The sequence below is a fragment of the Chelonia mydas genome, chromosome 5 (genome assembly GCF_015237465.2).
Source record: "Chelonia mydas isolate rCheMyd1 chromosome 5, rCheMyd1.pri.v2, whole genome shotgun sequence".
Taxonomy (NCBI): Eukaryota; Metazoa; Chordata; order Testudines; family Cheloniidae; genus Chelonia; species Chelonia mydas.
In genome coordinates, this window is record NC_051245.2 from 121,402,309 (window position 1) to 121,417,504 (window position 15,196).

General features: G+C 50.7%; 1 protein-coding gene across 11 annotated transcripts in view; it reads left to right on the top strand.

The window, feature by feature from the left end:
* LOC119566724 (perilipin-3-like) overlaps nucleotides 1-9,455 on the top strand; it is a 57,721-nt gene extending 48,266 nt beyond the window's left edge. For 2 of the 11 annotated variants that reach the window (XM_043547462.1, XM_043547459.1), the window contains exons 3-8: nucleotides 6,047-6,242; nucleotides 6,944-7,026; nucleotides 7,132-7,417; nucleotides 8,148-8,338; nucleotides 8,553-8,666; nucleotides 8,768-9,455. In XM_043547462.1, the coding sequence (XP_043403397.1) occupies nucleotides 6,047-6,242; nucleotides 6,944-7,026; nucleotides 7,132-7,417; nucleotides 8,148-8,338; nucleotides 8,553-8,666; nucleotides 8,768-9,139 (1,242 nt within the window). In that variant the 3' untranslated portion in view covers nucleotides 9,140-9,455. Of the gene's footprint in view, nucleotides 1-3,766; nucleotides 3,836-4,236; nucleotides 4,347-5,339; nucleotides 5,411-6,046; nucleotides 6,243-6,943; nucleotides 7,027-7,131; nucleotides 7,418-8,147; nucleotides 8,339-8,552; nucleotides 8,667-8,746 lie in introns of those variants that run through there. The other 9 variants (XM_043547449.1, XM_043547457.1, XM_043547463.1 and 6 more) reach the window with 9 other exon arrangements.
* Nucleotides 9,456-15,196: the final 5,741 nt, after the last annotated feature.

Here is a 15,196-nt window from a genome sequence, read left to right on the forward strand (position 1 = left end):
AGGCAACATTACAGACTCTGAGACCAACTAACAGAGGGAAAGACCCAGGTTGTTGAGATAGGGCACTATGGCCTTGAGAGGAAATGGGGTGTGTGGAGAACTGAGAACCTACTACTGGTAATGAGCGAAGTTAAAAGGGTCACATACAGTGGTGGGAGACTGCCGGGTCTTGTCTCTAGTCCAGTACAAGAAGCTGAACAGGTTAGAAGTGTCTCGGAAAAGATGGTGAATTGACAACCCCAGGCAACTGGGATTTAACAAAACGCACACGGGGAGACTAGCTGCAAGAGAGAGCAGTAGATAGTCTTGCTGAAGCATGGACATCAGCCAGCTTGTCCGTCCTTCCTGCCATTAGCCAAGCACCTGCCTAACCTTTCCTACTGCCTAGTGTAAACCTAGCCAGGCCAATAACACTACAGGCACATGGCTCAGGGTTGTGGGAGATCCATAATAGGACCAGTGCTGGGCTTGTAATGCATTTTCCTGAGAGCTTGTGTCTAGCCTTGAAGTCACAAGTGTGTAGTGTCATCTAGGCAGCTCCATCACTGTTGCTTATCCTAACTCGGGCTTGAGCTATTAAAAAGCTTCAGGCAAGGAAATGTCTCTCAGGTTCAGTACTGCAACAGGACCATGACCAGGAATGGGTGTGTAGCTCTCAAGGATGGAGACTAGTAATCAAAGTGGTGATGGAAGCAGCTCCCAGGGCTGGTTACTCCTGATCTCATTGGACAGGGCCTGTCTTGTACTCCAATGGACTGGGTATAAAAAAGGTTTTCATAGACTCCAAGAACATGGGGGTTGGAAGGGACATTAGGAGGTCATCTAATCCAACCCCCTGCTCAAAGCAGGACCAATCCCCAACTAAATCATCCCAGCCAGGGTTTTGTCAAACCCGACCTTAAAAACACCAAAGGAAGGAGATTCCACCACCTTCCTAGGTAACACATTCCAGTGCTTCACCACCTTCCTAGTAAAGATTTTCCTAATATCCAACCTAAACCTCCCCCGCTGCAACTTGAGATCATTGATCCTTGTTCTGCCCTGTGTACCATTGAGAACAGTCTAGATCCATCCTCTTTGGAACTCCCTCTCAGGTAGTTGAAAGCAGCTATCAAATTCCCACCCACCCACCCCCCCCTCAGTCTTCTCTTCTGCAGACTAAACAATTCCAGTTCCCTCAGCCTCTCCTCCATAAGTCCTGTGTTCCAGTCCCCTAAACATTTTTGCTGCCCTCTGCTGGACGCTTTCCAATTTTTTCACATTCTTTTTGTAGTGTAGGGCCCAAAACTGTACATAGTACTCCAGATGAGGCCTCACCAATGTTGAATAGAGGGGAACAATCATCTCTGTCGATTTGCTGGCAATGCACCTATTTACACAGCCCAAAATGTCACTGGCCATCTTGGCAACAAGGGCACCCTGTTGACTCATAGCCAGCTTCTTGTCCACTGTAACCTCGAGGTCCTTTTCTGCAGAAAAGTCAGAAACTCCTTAATTGACAGTGAGAGATCACTGTCACTAATTTGTCTGTGTAACTGGAAGTGTGTTACATACCCTGCTGTGTTCTGGATTAACAGAGGCCCCTCCAACACACTAGCTAGGTGGAGCCCTGCTGGGGTGAGTAAAGGTCCTAGCCTGCTCGTTTTAGGGATATGGAAGAGTCAGTGCAGACTTCAGGAGTGCTGGTCAGCTAACGTGACTTCTGTGTTCAAGCCCAGTGAAGCTCTTTCCTCTTTAGTCCAAGTCTAATAAAATGTGTGATGTCAATGAGTGGATTTCACATCAACAGATATTAGCTTCAAACTTGGAAAGAAGCTGAATTTTCTTTACACCATGAAGAGCATTGCAGCCTACATTTCCCCAGCACAGCCCCTACAGCTAATCTTTCCATAGGGAAGGAGTGGTTCTAACACATCCCCAAGCCAGGGTCAGACCTAAGAAACCCGATCGAAAATGTTGCTGGGCCAGTCTCAAGTTATATAAAGCAAACGCAGTGACTGATTAACCCACCGGGTGCAGTATTCATGGCACAAGGAGCAGTGAGTTATTTCAGCAAACCCCAAACCAACGGGCTGGAGTGTTTAATCCAAAGGCCTGTTGGAGGATCCAAGGTGTGAGCAAAGAGATCACACCAGCTACAACCCCAATGGTCTGAATATTAGAAGGAGGAATGGGAAAAGGAAAGAGATGCTTCCTGCCCCCAGCTGGCTTTCTCTCCTGGGTGGCACCCTCTGGATAATTAGTGATTGTAGCTGTAGATCCCAAGTAGGAAAACTTGTAGTGTGCTCTGAACATGGTTGGGCTTGCTGCTTCTGCTGGCTGCCTGTGTGGGAGGGCTATGGATGGGAAGGTGGTTGCTAAGCCCTGAGCATGCAATGGTCTCTCTGTGCTGGTGATACTTGCACCTGTGCAGAGCCCTCTGGAACTCAGCTACTCTTCCCAACTGCCTGTTGAAGTTACTGGGGTCTGAGTAGATGCAGGGGCTGGTTTGTGCAGGGCTCATTGTAGAATCAGGGCCTAAAACTGCCCCGCTCTGGCCCTGGCAGCCACTGAAGCTGAAGATCGTGTGTCTGGATGGAGGCCCACTCACATCCCTCTGTGGGACAGACACATGGGTATGAACATCTAGGCTTGCTTTAAAGGAGTGAGGTGAGCACATGCCTCAGCCCCAGGCCACTGTCACTCTGCTCAGCTGCTCCAGGCATTTGCACTCCCTGCTTTGATTTTACTCCCTGTGTGAAGGGTGATGGGGAGGTTATGGGACGAAGTTATGCCTGGTGTGATCTGCTGTCACTCTGGCTGGGAAGGACCCTGGCACTGAAGTAACTAGGCCAGGAATGATAATGGGGAGAGGGCAGAGCCGAGCATAGTGGCTATGACTGACCCCCCCAAACTGTTCCCTGAGCTTGTCTCCCCTCTTAGTCCTTCCCTTTGGCTGTGTCATCCCCGTCATTTCCCAAATGCTCCCCTGATTCCCCCTGAGCCTGGGGGTTCCACGTATCGAACTGACACTTATATTGGAACTGCTAACTGCACTCAGTCTTTAACCCCTTATTGCCCAGTGTGGGGCAACCTAACTCTCTTTGAGGTTCTGGGCCTAACTCACTTAGGTCTTGCAATGCTGAGAGGAGCAATAGCTAAATACCTTTAAAAATCTGTGCCACGTTCTCTTCCCTGGACAAGTCAACTAGCAGGAAAGCTATAAATGAACTGAGGAAGCAACTTGTACCAGCGGGGCCGGAGAAAGTGCCCCAGCCTCTTCTGGAGTGGGCAAGAAAGCAAAATAATACAACAGCTATCAGCACTCTCCTCTCTTAGATTGTTTTACTGACAAAAAACCTTCTACACTGAAAATGTTCCCAGGGAAAAGGAGCGTAAAGGCGCTTTTCAGAGAGAACAACTGGAGCACTCTTAGAATATGAAGCATTTTTATTATTTGTATGACCGTAACATTTCAAAGCCAAAATCAGAACTGGAATCCCATCATGCTAGGCACTGTCTTAACACAGAGTAAAAGGCCTGCCCCAAACAGCTCATAATCTGAAACTAGGTTTGCCAGCCCTCCAGGATCGTCCTGGAGTCTCCAGGAACTAAAGATTGTCATGTGATGAGACCTCCAGGAACACATCCAACCAAGATTGGCAACTCTGAAACCCTGTAACTTTTGAGAGGCTCACAGCCCTCACTGAGCAAAGTAGAGAATGCAGCTGTGTGATTGGTCTCCTGAGCTGTCTGTCAAGTGTATCCAGCCCCATGATGACATCATCACAGGAATATAATGGCTGAGGGGGGGTAGATTCTAGTACTGGCAAAGGATTAGCAGTGTGGAAGTTTGGTAAGATGTGTGTTTAACCTCTATGCTATGACTCTGGTTCCTGGATTCTGCGTGTGTTTAGATGGGGGCTCTTTTCTTACACAGAGTGTGACCCAATGTCTTGCCTGATGGCCAGTAGTGGCTAGGATTGAATGACCAGAAACTCTTAGCTACTTTCAGTGCTTGGTAGCTGTACTTGTGTAAAGCATTTTGAGTTGAGTCTTCTGAGCAAACGGTCCAGGGAAGGAAACTATCTGCCTTCCAGACTGGGAGGCCTTGATTTAATGGTATGTTCTAGGAGGTGGAGGCTTCCCTAGAGAAGAATAGAATATTTAACAAGGAGAATTAAATTAGGGTTTGGACTACAGGAAAACTCTCCACTCACCTCTCCACCTGAGCAAAGTTATGATGTTCCCACTCAGGAATGGGGATTGGGACTTCTGGCTGTGGTCTGAGTTCTGGCTTGTCTTAATGATCTGCAGGTGGAAACACTTGACTAAGGTGGCTGATTCAGCTGAGACTGGAGTACTGGGTAACCAATATGTATCTGAAACACTAAAAGAAAACAGGCCTGGTGCTTTCCCATAAGGGAAATGCTTCCTGGCCCTAGCTTTCTAGTTAGTGGTCTCACTCTTGCCTCCAGGGTGATGGTGTAAATGTACCTGAACTGGAATCTGTTTCTTTACCAGACCAGTCTTCAACTGACAATAGAAAATATTTGTGTTTTTACCAGCTTAATTGGCTTTAAAATAACCAGCCTGCCATAGTGGGCATCTCCTATGTAGACTCATAGATATTAAGGTCAGAAGGGACCATTATGATCATCTCCTATGTAATTCAATATCCAGGGAGACTCCAACACTAGTCACTCTAGAGGTCCCTTCTCAATTCTGTGTTTCGTGTGTGTAGTCAATGGCTACTATCTTCAGCAGGTTAACTTCTGTCAGTGATTGTACTCTGGGACAAATGGAATTAGCCCTGGTATTATCTGGGAAAAGACTAAACTAGGAGGGTGCCTCTAAGCTTTGCAGGTGTCCTGGTGCTCCCCTTGGGAGGCATTGTTGGGTCTAGAAGTCTGAGGAGAAGCTTTGGGAGTGTGTAACACCGACAGACCCTGGTGATCGGCAGGATCAAATCTGGGACCTCTGGAGCTAAATGCATGAGCCTCTGCTGCATGAGCTAAAAGCCATAAGGCTCTTTAGCTAAGACCGTAGAGCCGATGTGTTAATCTCTGTCTCTAACTGGTCCTGCTGCCACGAGATGGGACAGAAGAACACACCCACAAGGTGTGTGGATTACAAGTGCATCCCTGGGCTTGAGGAACTGGCTGTCTCTAAGCCTGCCTTAGATCAAAGGTTTAAGGCCCTGGCCTGTTCTCTGTAGAGAGACACACTTACTGCAGGGGACAACCTGGTCTCCATCTTAGAGAAAATGGACTGGGAGCAGCTCTCCTGGTGTTCCTACACAACATGGATTTCATTGTTTCCTGCTGTAGCCACTCAATATTCCTTTTTGGGTCTTGCAGGGACATCTCACTCCACCATGTCTGCTAAGGAAAATGAACCACAGGTGGAGATCCAGGCAGAGGAGCAACAGGTGGGTCTCTCCTGGGGAGGCAGGTGTGCTTGGCAGCTGGAAGGGCTGTTCTAGCTTGAATGTCCCCACTGCGGGAGACAGGGACTCGTAACCAAAACACTAGCTAATGCTCCAAGTTCTAGTTCTCAGATTGCCGCAGACACTGCCCACAAGTGCCTCCTGAAGCCAGGAGGAGCCCCAGCACTGGTGACCCTGTGAATGCTGTCTGCACTAGAACACCGGCAAATCCCGTTGATTGCAATGCCCAGTGGAGGCATTGTACCGGGTGCTGGACCGAGACATGGCTCCTGATCTGGAGTGACTGCACTTGGAAAGACAAAAGGTCTCTCCATTCCTACTCTCACTGACGGAACGAGATCGTGACACAGATCTGTTTTGTTGGTGGGCGTGCCAGGATGGAAATGGCGTTCCTGAGACCTTGCTGAATATAGGCAGCTGTTCCAATGGGACCAGGCTTCTGGGTGTGTAACAAATGTCACAGGCAGGCCACTGAACCCCTGCTGACAGGGACAGGAGACTGTCCCCAGAGCTAGGCAGTCTCCTACAGAATCAGTAGCTGCAGAAGGAAAGAGACAGGAGGGGCACCTTGACAAGCCAGGAACTCTTCCCCAGCTGACTCCTCTTTCCCTCCCTCAGACTGCAGGGGACAGGGTCACTGGCTTGCCCTTGGTCAGCTCTGCCTGTGAGATGGCCTCTGCCAGCTACGCTGCTACTGAAGAGACCCACCCAGCCATCAAAGGGGTCTGTGAGGTGGCAGAGACAGGGGTGAGGGCCATCACCTCTGCTGCCATCAACGGGGCACGGCCCCTCCTGGACCAGCTGGAGCCACAGCGTGAGTAAGAGAAGGGAGGCAGGAACGCTCCTGTGTGTGTGTGGCGGGGGAGGTGGGTCTGGGGGCAGGCTCAGCCTACAGTGGCTCTAGGCCCACTACTAAACTCGGCCGCAAACAGAATCCACAGACTCCCTTCTCCTGCTCCCCTGAACTTGGCTAGCTCCTGGATGTGATCTGGCCAAGGCATTGGCATTGTGCGGAGCGGCTCTGACGGCTGCAGCAGCTGCTGTTGGGGACTCTTGCTCAGGTACCAGCGGTGAGCTGGGCCAGCCTAGAGGCAGGCAGTGCCCAGTCACAATCCCTGGTGTGCGTGGCTGGCCCAGTTCCACACAGCCACATGCACTGTGTATGGCACCGAATGCCATGGAGCAATACCTGCTAGAGGGCACAGGAAGCAGCTCCAATGCTAAAAGGATCTGAGCCCATTGCAGGCACTGGAGACTCCTGAAACCCTCTAGGAGAAGCTGGGGGTGGATGAACAGATGACTGGCAGCCAGATCTCCTGAGTGCTAAACCTGCGCTGACCCAGACTGGCTCCATAGCCTTGGGGAAGCCAAGGAAGAGGGGTTGGGCAAGTTGCCCATCAGTAACCTGGGGACACTTGATTCGGAACACCAGTCCTCCAATGTATACGGATTAGCAGCCCCACGTGATCTGTGCACATGAAGGAATTAAGGGAACGAGTTCTGTGGTTGTTACAGTTGCAGCAGCCAATGAATATGCCTGTCGGGGTCTGGACAGACTGGAGGAGCAGCTGCCCATCCTGCAGCAGCCAATTGAGAAGGTAACCACACGAGTGTCACGGCTGGTCCTGGAGCAGGATGAGGCTGTGGGCCCTTCACTTCCGCTAGGTGTTCAGTGACCTCTCTTCTGACCCCTTTTCCTCTAGGTGGCTTTGGGTGACCAAGACCTCGTGGGTGCCACAATGGTGGGTGCCAAGGATGCCGTCTGCAGCACGGTCACTGAGGCCAAGGATGCAGTGACCAGCATGGTGGGCGTGGCTCAAGGGGCTGTCGAGGAGAGCGTGGAGGTGACCAAATCCGCCGTGACGAGCAGCATGAGCAGAGTGATGGGCTCCAGCATGGGGCAGATGGCTGCAAGTTTCATAGACACAGCATTGGGGAAATCTGAGCAGCTGGTGGACCACTACCTCCCCATGACTGAGGAGGAGCTCGGTAAGATCCCCTCTTCTGAATAAAAAACCAGTGTGATCCTGGTGTCTTGGGGTGTGGCTTTGAACAGCTGTGAGTCCGTGTTCACAGCTGAGCTTGCAAAAGAGCCACCTCTTCTTCAGGCTCCCTTGCAAACTTGATAGACTACTAGCCCTCCCCTTGTTCCTTCATGCTGGAACTCAGCTAGCCCTGTCGTCTGCTCTGACGCTGCTCCCTGTGCAGCTCCCCGCTGCCTTACTGGTCAGTGCTGCAGGGCATCCAAACGTGCCCTGGGAAAGATTGCATCAGTCACAAGCTTTGGGAGGGCTGAACGCATCCCTGCCTTGTATCCTGGCCCTGCCAACTGGTGGTGCAAGTAGATTTGAACTCTCTTACCAGTACGGCAACTCATGGGAGGGACCCAAAAGAGGGGGGCGGGGGCACATGACCCCCACATGTAACTCGACCCACCCAAACGACCCCACCCTGCCTTGTGTGGGGGGCTCTACAGACCCCGGACAGGAGATGCAACTACATGGAAGGGCTGGCAGAGGGCAGCTGGGGGTGGTACAGCCACACCGGAGGAGCTGCCAGCATTCTGCTCTTTTCACTACAATTCCTGAGAGCCCTGCAGTTTTCAGTGGATACCGAACGTCATTCCAGTACGTCATACAAATGTCTTAATGGTGCGGTGTACCTGACCTTACTGGCTTGTTTGCACCACTGTTGCCAACTGACCCATTCCCCCTTCCAGCTGAGCTTGCCACAACTCCCGTTGAGGGGCCTGGAGAGGCTCCCGCAGAGCAGCGGAGTTACTACGTGCGTCTGGGTTCCCTGTCGAGCACGCTGCGCCAGCGAGCCTACCAGCACGCCCTGGGCAAGATGAGACAAGCCAGGCAGAGCACCCTGGAGGCCCTCTCCCAGCTCCAGCAAATCATTGACCTGGTAGGAACACGACCCCTCTCCCCTGCCCTGTAGCTGCTGTGGGTCACTGTTTCTGCAGCTTCCCATGCTCAGTGCCATTGGCACTGTTTGTTCCTGGGCCCAGCTGTGTCGCTGCAGTAGTGCTGCCTGCCTGCTGCCCACACCTAGCTGTGGGAGAGCTTCCCTGGCCAGCCGCCTCCTGCTCTTCCCAGCTAACTGCCCTCTCTTCCTGCAGATCAAGGAGGCCGTAGATCAGAAGCTTCACAATGGCCAGGACCGTCTGTACCAGATGTGGCTCCAGTGCTGCAGGGGGAAGTTGGAAGGGCAGGAGGAACCAGACTCCGCAAAGGTATTCTCCTCCTTCTTGCCCTCACAGCCTTGCTCCAGCGAACTCCTCCCATCTGCAGGGGAAACTTGCAGATACTCCAGTCTCTTTCTTTCTCCTTCCAGCAGGTTGAAGCTCAGGCTCTAGCCATGTCCCAGAGCCTCACCCAGCAACTGAAAACCACCTGCCTTACTCTCCTGGGCAGCATGCGGGGCCTTCCCAGCACAATCCAGGACAAGGCCCAGCAGGTCTCGAGCAGTATAGAAGAGCTCCAGGCCTCCTTCTCCAGTGCCGGCTGTTTCCAGGATCTGTCCAGCAGTGCCCTTGCCCAGAGTTGGGAGATGGTGACCAAGGCCCAGAAGTCCTTGGATGAGCTGCTGGAATACGTGACACAGAACATTCCCCTGGACTGGATCGTGGGACCCTTCACTCCCGCTGGAGACTCCCCACCATGTCCTGATGGGCTGGTGGAGGAAGAAAAGAAGGTGGAGGCCTGAAGGGTTCCCCCTGCTGCTGGAAGGAATCCAGCTGAATTGCCTGCATAGCTAGTGTGGGGTCTCCTCACTGAGGCCATAGTTCTGCTTTGGCAGATGGTGGGCTGATGTCAGCTCATCCTTCTGCAGAATTAAAGAACCTGAATGTCCTTTCCCAGGCCCACTTCCCCAGAACCATTTGTTACAGGGTGGCATCACTAGTCATGCAGGACTGCGTCCCTTGCAGGGCTAGTCTGCTTCTCTCAGGACATACATACAGCTGTCTTCCTCTGTACATAGGAAGTGCTCCTCAGCTCGATATATTTCCTAGCTGTGTAATACTAGGGTTTAATGTCACAATAAACCTCAACTGCATTCAAATTCCTGTCTGCTTAATGTGATTCCCTCCCTGACTCATGCTCTGTACAAACATAGACTGTACAGATGACCCCATCCCCCTCTTCTTTACTTAAACACACACGCACACCCCTTGCACCCACTCTTTTTCTGGCAGGGCTCCAGAATGGCTGAGCTCGTCTCCTGGGTGAAAGCATCTCTTCAGGTGCCTCCATTTGACACTCTTCCATTGAGACTTTTCTCAGGTAGAAGGAGGCAACAGCCCATTGAGAACACTCGTCTGGCTTCCAGTGGGTAGTAAGGCAACATTACAGACTCGGAGACCAACTAACAGAGGGAAGAACCCAGGGTGTTAGGGCACTATGGCCTTGAGAGGAAATGGGGTGTGTGGAGAGCTGAGAACCTACTATTGGTAATGAGCGAAGTTAAAGGGGTCACATACAGTGGTGGGAGCCTGCCAGGCTTTGCCTCTAATCCAGTGCAAGAAGCTCAACAGGTTGGAAGTGTCCAGGAAAAGAGATGGTGAATTGTTAAATCCCAGTTGCCTGGAGTTGTCAAAATGCACCCCTGCACGCGCGCGCACACACAGGGAGACTAGCTTCAAGAAATAGAGCAGCAGATAGTCTTGCTGAAGCATGGACATTGGCAGGGAGGAAGGACGCAGGATGGCTATTAGCCAAGCACCTGCCTAACCTTTCCTACTGCCTAGTGTAAACCTAGCCAGGCCAATAACTGTACAGGCACGTGGCTCAGGACCAGTGCTGGGCTTGTAATGCATTTTCCTGAGAGCTTGTGTCTACACTTGGTCACAAGTGGGTAGTGTCATCTAGGCAGCTCCATCACTGTTGCTTATCCTAACTCGGGCTTGAGCTATTAAAAAGCTTTAGGCAAGACCATGTCTCTCGGGTTCAGCACTGCAACAGCACCAGGAGCAGGAATGGTTGTGTTGCTCTCCAAGATGGAGACCACTAACCATAGTGGTGACGTAAGCAGCTCCCATAGCTGGTTACTCCGGATCTCATTGGACAGGGCCTGGCTTGTACTCCAAAGGACTGGGGACAGCAAGCTCTTCCAAGTCAGAAACTGCCAAACTGACAGGCTAACCTGCCTGTAGAACTGGAGGTGTGTTAGAAACCCTGCTGTGTTCTGGATTAACAAAGGCCCCTACAACACACTCAGGGGGAAGAGTGAGTAAGAGCACTCGCTAGGTGGAGCCCTGCTGGGGCGAGTAAAGGTCCTAGCCTGCTCCTTTTAGGGACAGGGAAGAGTAAGTGCAGACTTCAGTAGTGCTGTTCAGCAAATGGGACTTCTGTGCTCAAGCCCAAGGAAGCTCTTTAGTCCAAGTCTAATAAAATGTGTGAGGTCAATGAGTGGATTTCACATCAGCAGATCTTAGCTTCAAACATGGATAGAAGTAGTAGCTGGATTTGTTTTACACCATGAAGAACATTGCAGCCCGCATTTCCCACGCGCAGCCCCTGCAACTAATCCTTCCGTGGACAAGGAGTGGTTCTAACATATCCCCAGCTAGGGTCAGACGTAAGATACCCTATAGCAACTGCTGCTGGACCAGTCTTAAATTATATAAAGCAAACGTAGTAACTGACTAACCCACTGGATGCAGTATATATGGCTCAAGGAGCAGTGAGTTATTTCAGCAAACCCCAGCATGATCCACCAACAGGCTCAGGTGTTTAATCCAAAGGCCTGTTGGAGGTTCCAGAGTGTGAGCATAGAGATCATACCAGCTACACCCGAATGCTCTGAATATTAGCAGGAGGAATGGGAAAAGGAAAGAGATGCTTCCTGCCCCTGGGTGGCGCTCTTTGGATAATTAGTGATTGTAGCTGTAGATCCCAGATAGGAAGACTTGTAGTGTGCTCTGAACATGGTTGGGCTTGCTTCTTCTGCTGGCTGCCTGTGTGGGAGGGCTATGGATGGGAAGGTGGTTTCTAAGCCCTGAGCATGCAGTGGTCTCTCTGTGCTGGTGTTACTTGCACCTGTGCAGAGCTCTCTGGAACCCAGCGACTCTTCCCAACTGCCTGTTGAAGTTACTGGGGGTCTGAGTATCATAGAATATCAGGGTTGGAAGGGACCTCAGGAGGTCATCTAGTCCAACCCCCTGCTCAAAGCAGGATCGATTTCCCTAGTTAAATCATCTCAGCCAGGGCCTTGTCAAGCCTGACCTTAAAAGCTTCTAAGGAAGGAGATTCCACCACCTCCTTAGGTAATGCATTCCAGTGTTTCACCACCCTCCTAGGGAAAAAGTTTTTCCTAATATCCAACCTAAATCTCCCCCACTGCAACTTAAGACCATTACTCCTTGTCCTGTCATCCTCTACCCCTGAGAATAGTCTAGATCCATCTTTTTTGGAACCACCTTTCAGGTACTTGAAAGCAGTTATCAAATCTCCCCTCATTCTTCTCTTCTGTAGACTAAACAATCCCACTTCCCTCAGCCTCTCCTCATAGTCATCTGTTCCAGTCCCCTAATCATTTTTGTTGCCCTCCGCTGGACTCTCTCCAATTTTTCCACATCCTTCTTGTAGTGTAGGGCCCAAAACTGGACACGCTACTCCAGATGAGGCCTCACCAATGTCGAATTGAGGGGAACAATCACATCCCTCAATCTGCTGGCAATGCCCCTACTTATATATCCCAAAATGCCATTGGCCTTCTTGGCTACAAGGGCACACTTTTGACTCATATCCATCTTCTCGTCCACTGTAACCCCTAGGGCCTTTTCTGCAGAACTGCTGCCTAGCCATTCGGTCCCTAGTCTGTAGCGGTGCCCTGGATTCTACCGTCCTAAGTGCAGGACTCTGCACTTGTCCTTGTTGAACCTCATCAGATTTCTTTTGGCCCAATCCTCCAATTTGTCTAGGTCCCTCTGTATCCTATCCCTACCCTCCAGCGTATCTACCACTCCTCCCAGTTTAGTGTCGTCTGCAAACTTGCTGAGTGTGCAATCCACACCATCCTCCAGATCATTAATGAAGATATTGAACAAAACCGGCCCCAGGACTGACCCTTGGGGCACTCCGCTTGATACCGGCTGCCAACTAGAAATGAAGCCATTGATCACTACCCGTTGAGCCCGACAATCTAGCCAATTTTCTACCCACCTTATAGTGCATTCATCCAGCCCATACTTCTTTAACTTGCTGACAAGAATACTGTGGGAGACAGCGTCAAAAGCTTTGCTAAATTCAAGGAACACCACGTCCACTGCTTTCCCTTCATCCACAGAGCCAGTTATCTCGTCATAGAAGGCAATTAGATTAGACAAGAATGACTTACCCTAGGTGAATCCATGCTGACTTTTCCTGATCACTTTCCTCTCCTCTAAGTGCTTCAGAATTGATTCCTTGTGGACCTGCTCCATGATTTTTCCGGGGACTGAGGTGAGGCTGACTGGCCTGTAGTTCCCAGGATCCTCCTTCTTCCCTTTTTTAAAGATGGGCACTACATTAGCCTTTTTCCAGTCGTCCGGGACTTCCCCGGATCGCCGTGAGTTTTCAAAGATAATGGCCAAAGGCTCCGCAATCACATCCGCCAACTCCTTTAGCAGTCTCAGATGCAACGCATCCGGCCCCATGGACTTGTGCACGTCCAGCTTTTCTCAATAGTCCCGAACCACTTCTTTCTCCACAGAGGGCTGGTCACCTCCTCCCCATACTGTGCTGCCCAGTGCAGTAGTCTGGAAGCTGACCTTGTTCGTGAAGACAGAGGCAAAAAAAGCATTGAGTACATTAGCTTTTTCCACATCCTCTGTCACTAGGTTGCCTCCCTCATTCAGTAAAGGGCCCACACTTTCCTTGACTTTCTTCTTTCTTCAACGTACCTGAAGAAACCCTTCTTGTTACTCTTAACATCTCTTGCTAGCTGCAACTCCAGGTGTGATTTGGCCTTCCTGATTTCACTCCTGCATTCCTGAGCAATATGTTCATACTCCTCCCTGGTCATTTGTCCAGTCTTCCATTTCTTGTAAGCTTCTTTTTTGTGTTTAAGATCAGCAAGGATTTCACTGTTAAGTCAAGCTGGTCGCCTGCCATATTTACTATTCTTTCTACGCATCGGGATGGTTTGTCCCTGTAACCTCAATAAGGATTCTTTAAAATAAAGCCAGCTCTCCTGGACGCCTTTCCCCCTCATGTTATTCTCCCAGGGGATCTTGCCCATCAGTTCCCTGAGGGAGTCAAAGTCTGCTTTTCTGAATCCAGGGTCCGTATTCTACTGCTTTCCTTTCCTCCTTGTGTCAGGATCCTGAACTCAACCATCTCATGGTCACTGCCTCCCAAGTTCCCATCCACTTTTGCTTCCCCTACTAATTCTTCCCGGTTTGTGAGCAGCAAGTCAAGAAGAGCTCTGCCCCTAGTTGGTTCCTCCAGCACTTGCACCAGGAAATTGTCCCCTACATTTTCCAAAAACTTCCTGGATTGTCTGTGCACCGCTGTATTGCTCTCCCAGCAGATATCAGGGTGATTGAAGTCTCCCATGAGAACCAGGGCGTGCAGGGAGTAAATGCAGGGACTGGTTTGTGCAGGGCTCACTGTAGAATCAGGGACTAAAACTGCCCCACTCTGGCCCTGGCAGCCACTGAAGCTGAAGTTTGTGTCTCTGGATGGAGGCCCACTCACATCCCTCTGTGGGACAGACACATGGGTATGAACATCTAGGCTTGCTTTAAAGGAGTGAGGTGAGCACCTGCCTCAGCCCCAAGCCACTGTCACTCTGCTCAGCTGCTCCAGGCATTTGCCCTCCCTGCTTTGATTTTACTCCCTGTGTGAAGGGTGATGGGGAGGTTACGGGAAGAAGTTATACATGGTGTGATCTGCTGTCACTCCGGCTGGGAAGGGCCTTGACGCTGGAGTAACTAGGCCAGGAATGATAATGGGGAGAGGGCAGAGCCGAGCATAGTGGCTATGACTGACACCCCCCCGCCCAAACTTTTCCCTGAGCTTGTCTCCCCACTTAGTCCTTCCCTTTGGCTGTGTCATCCCCGTCATTTCCCAAATGCTCCCCTGATTCCCCCTGAGCCTGGGGGTTCCACGTATCGAACTGACACTTATATTGGAACTGCTAACTGCACTCAGTCTTTAACCCCTTATTGCCCAGTGTGGGGCAACCTAACTCTCTTTGCGGTTCTGGGCCTAAGTCACTTAGGCCTTGCAATGCTGAGAGGAGTAATAGCTAAATACCTTTAAAAACCTGTGCCATGTTCTATTCCCTGGACAAGTCAACCAACAGGAAAGCTATAAATGAACTTAGGAAGCAACTTGTACCAGCTGGACCAGAATAACTTCCCCAGCCTCTTCTGGAGTGGGCAAGAAAGCAAAATAATGCAACAGCTATCAGCACTCTCCTCTCTTAGATTGTTTTACTGACAAAAAAACCTTCTACACTGAAAATGTTCCCAGGGAAATGGAGCGTAAAGGCGCTCTTCAGAGAGAAAACTGGAGCACTCTGAGAATATGAAGCATTCTTATTATTTGTATGACCGTAGCATTTCGAAGCCAAAATCAGAACTGGAATCCCATCATGCTAGGCACTGTCTTAACACAGAGTAAAAGGCCTGTGATGAGACCTCCAGGAACACATCCAACCAAGATTGGCAACTCTGAAACCCTGTAACTTTTCAGAGGCTCACAGCCCTCACTGAGCAAAGTAGAGAATGCAGCTGTGTGATTGGTCTCCTGAGCTGTCTGTCAAGTGTGTCCAGCC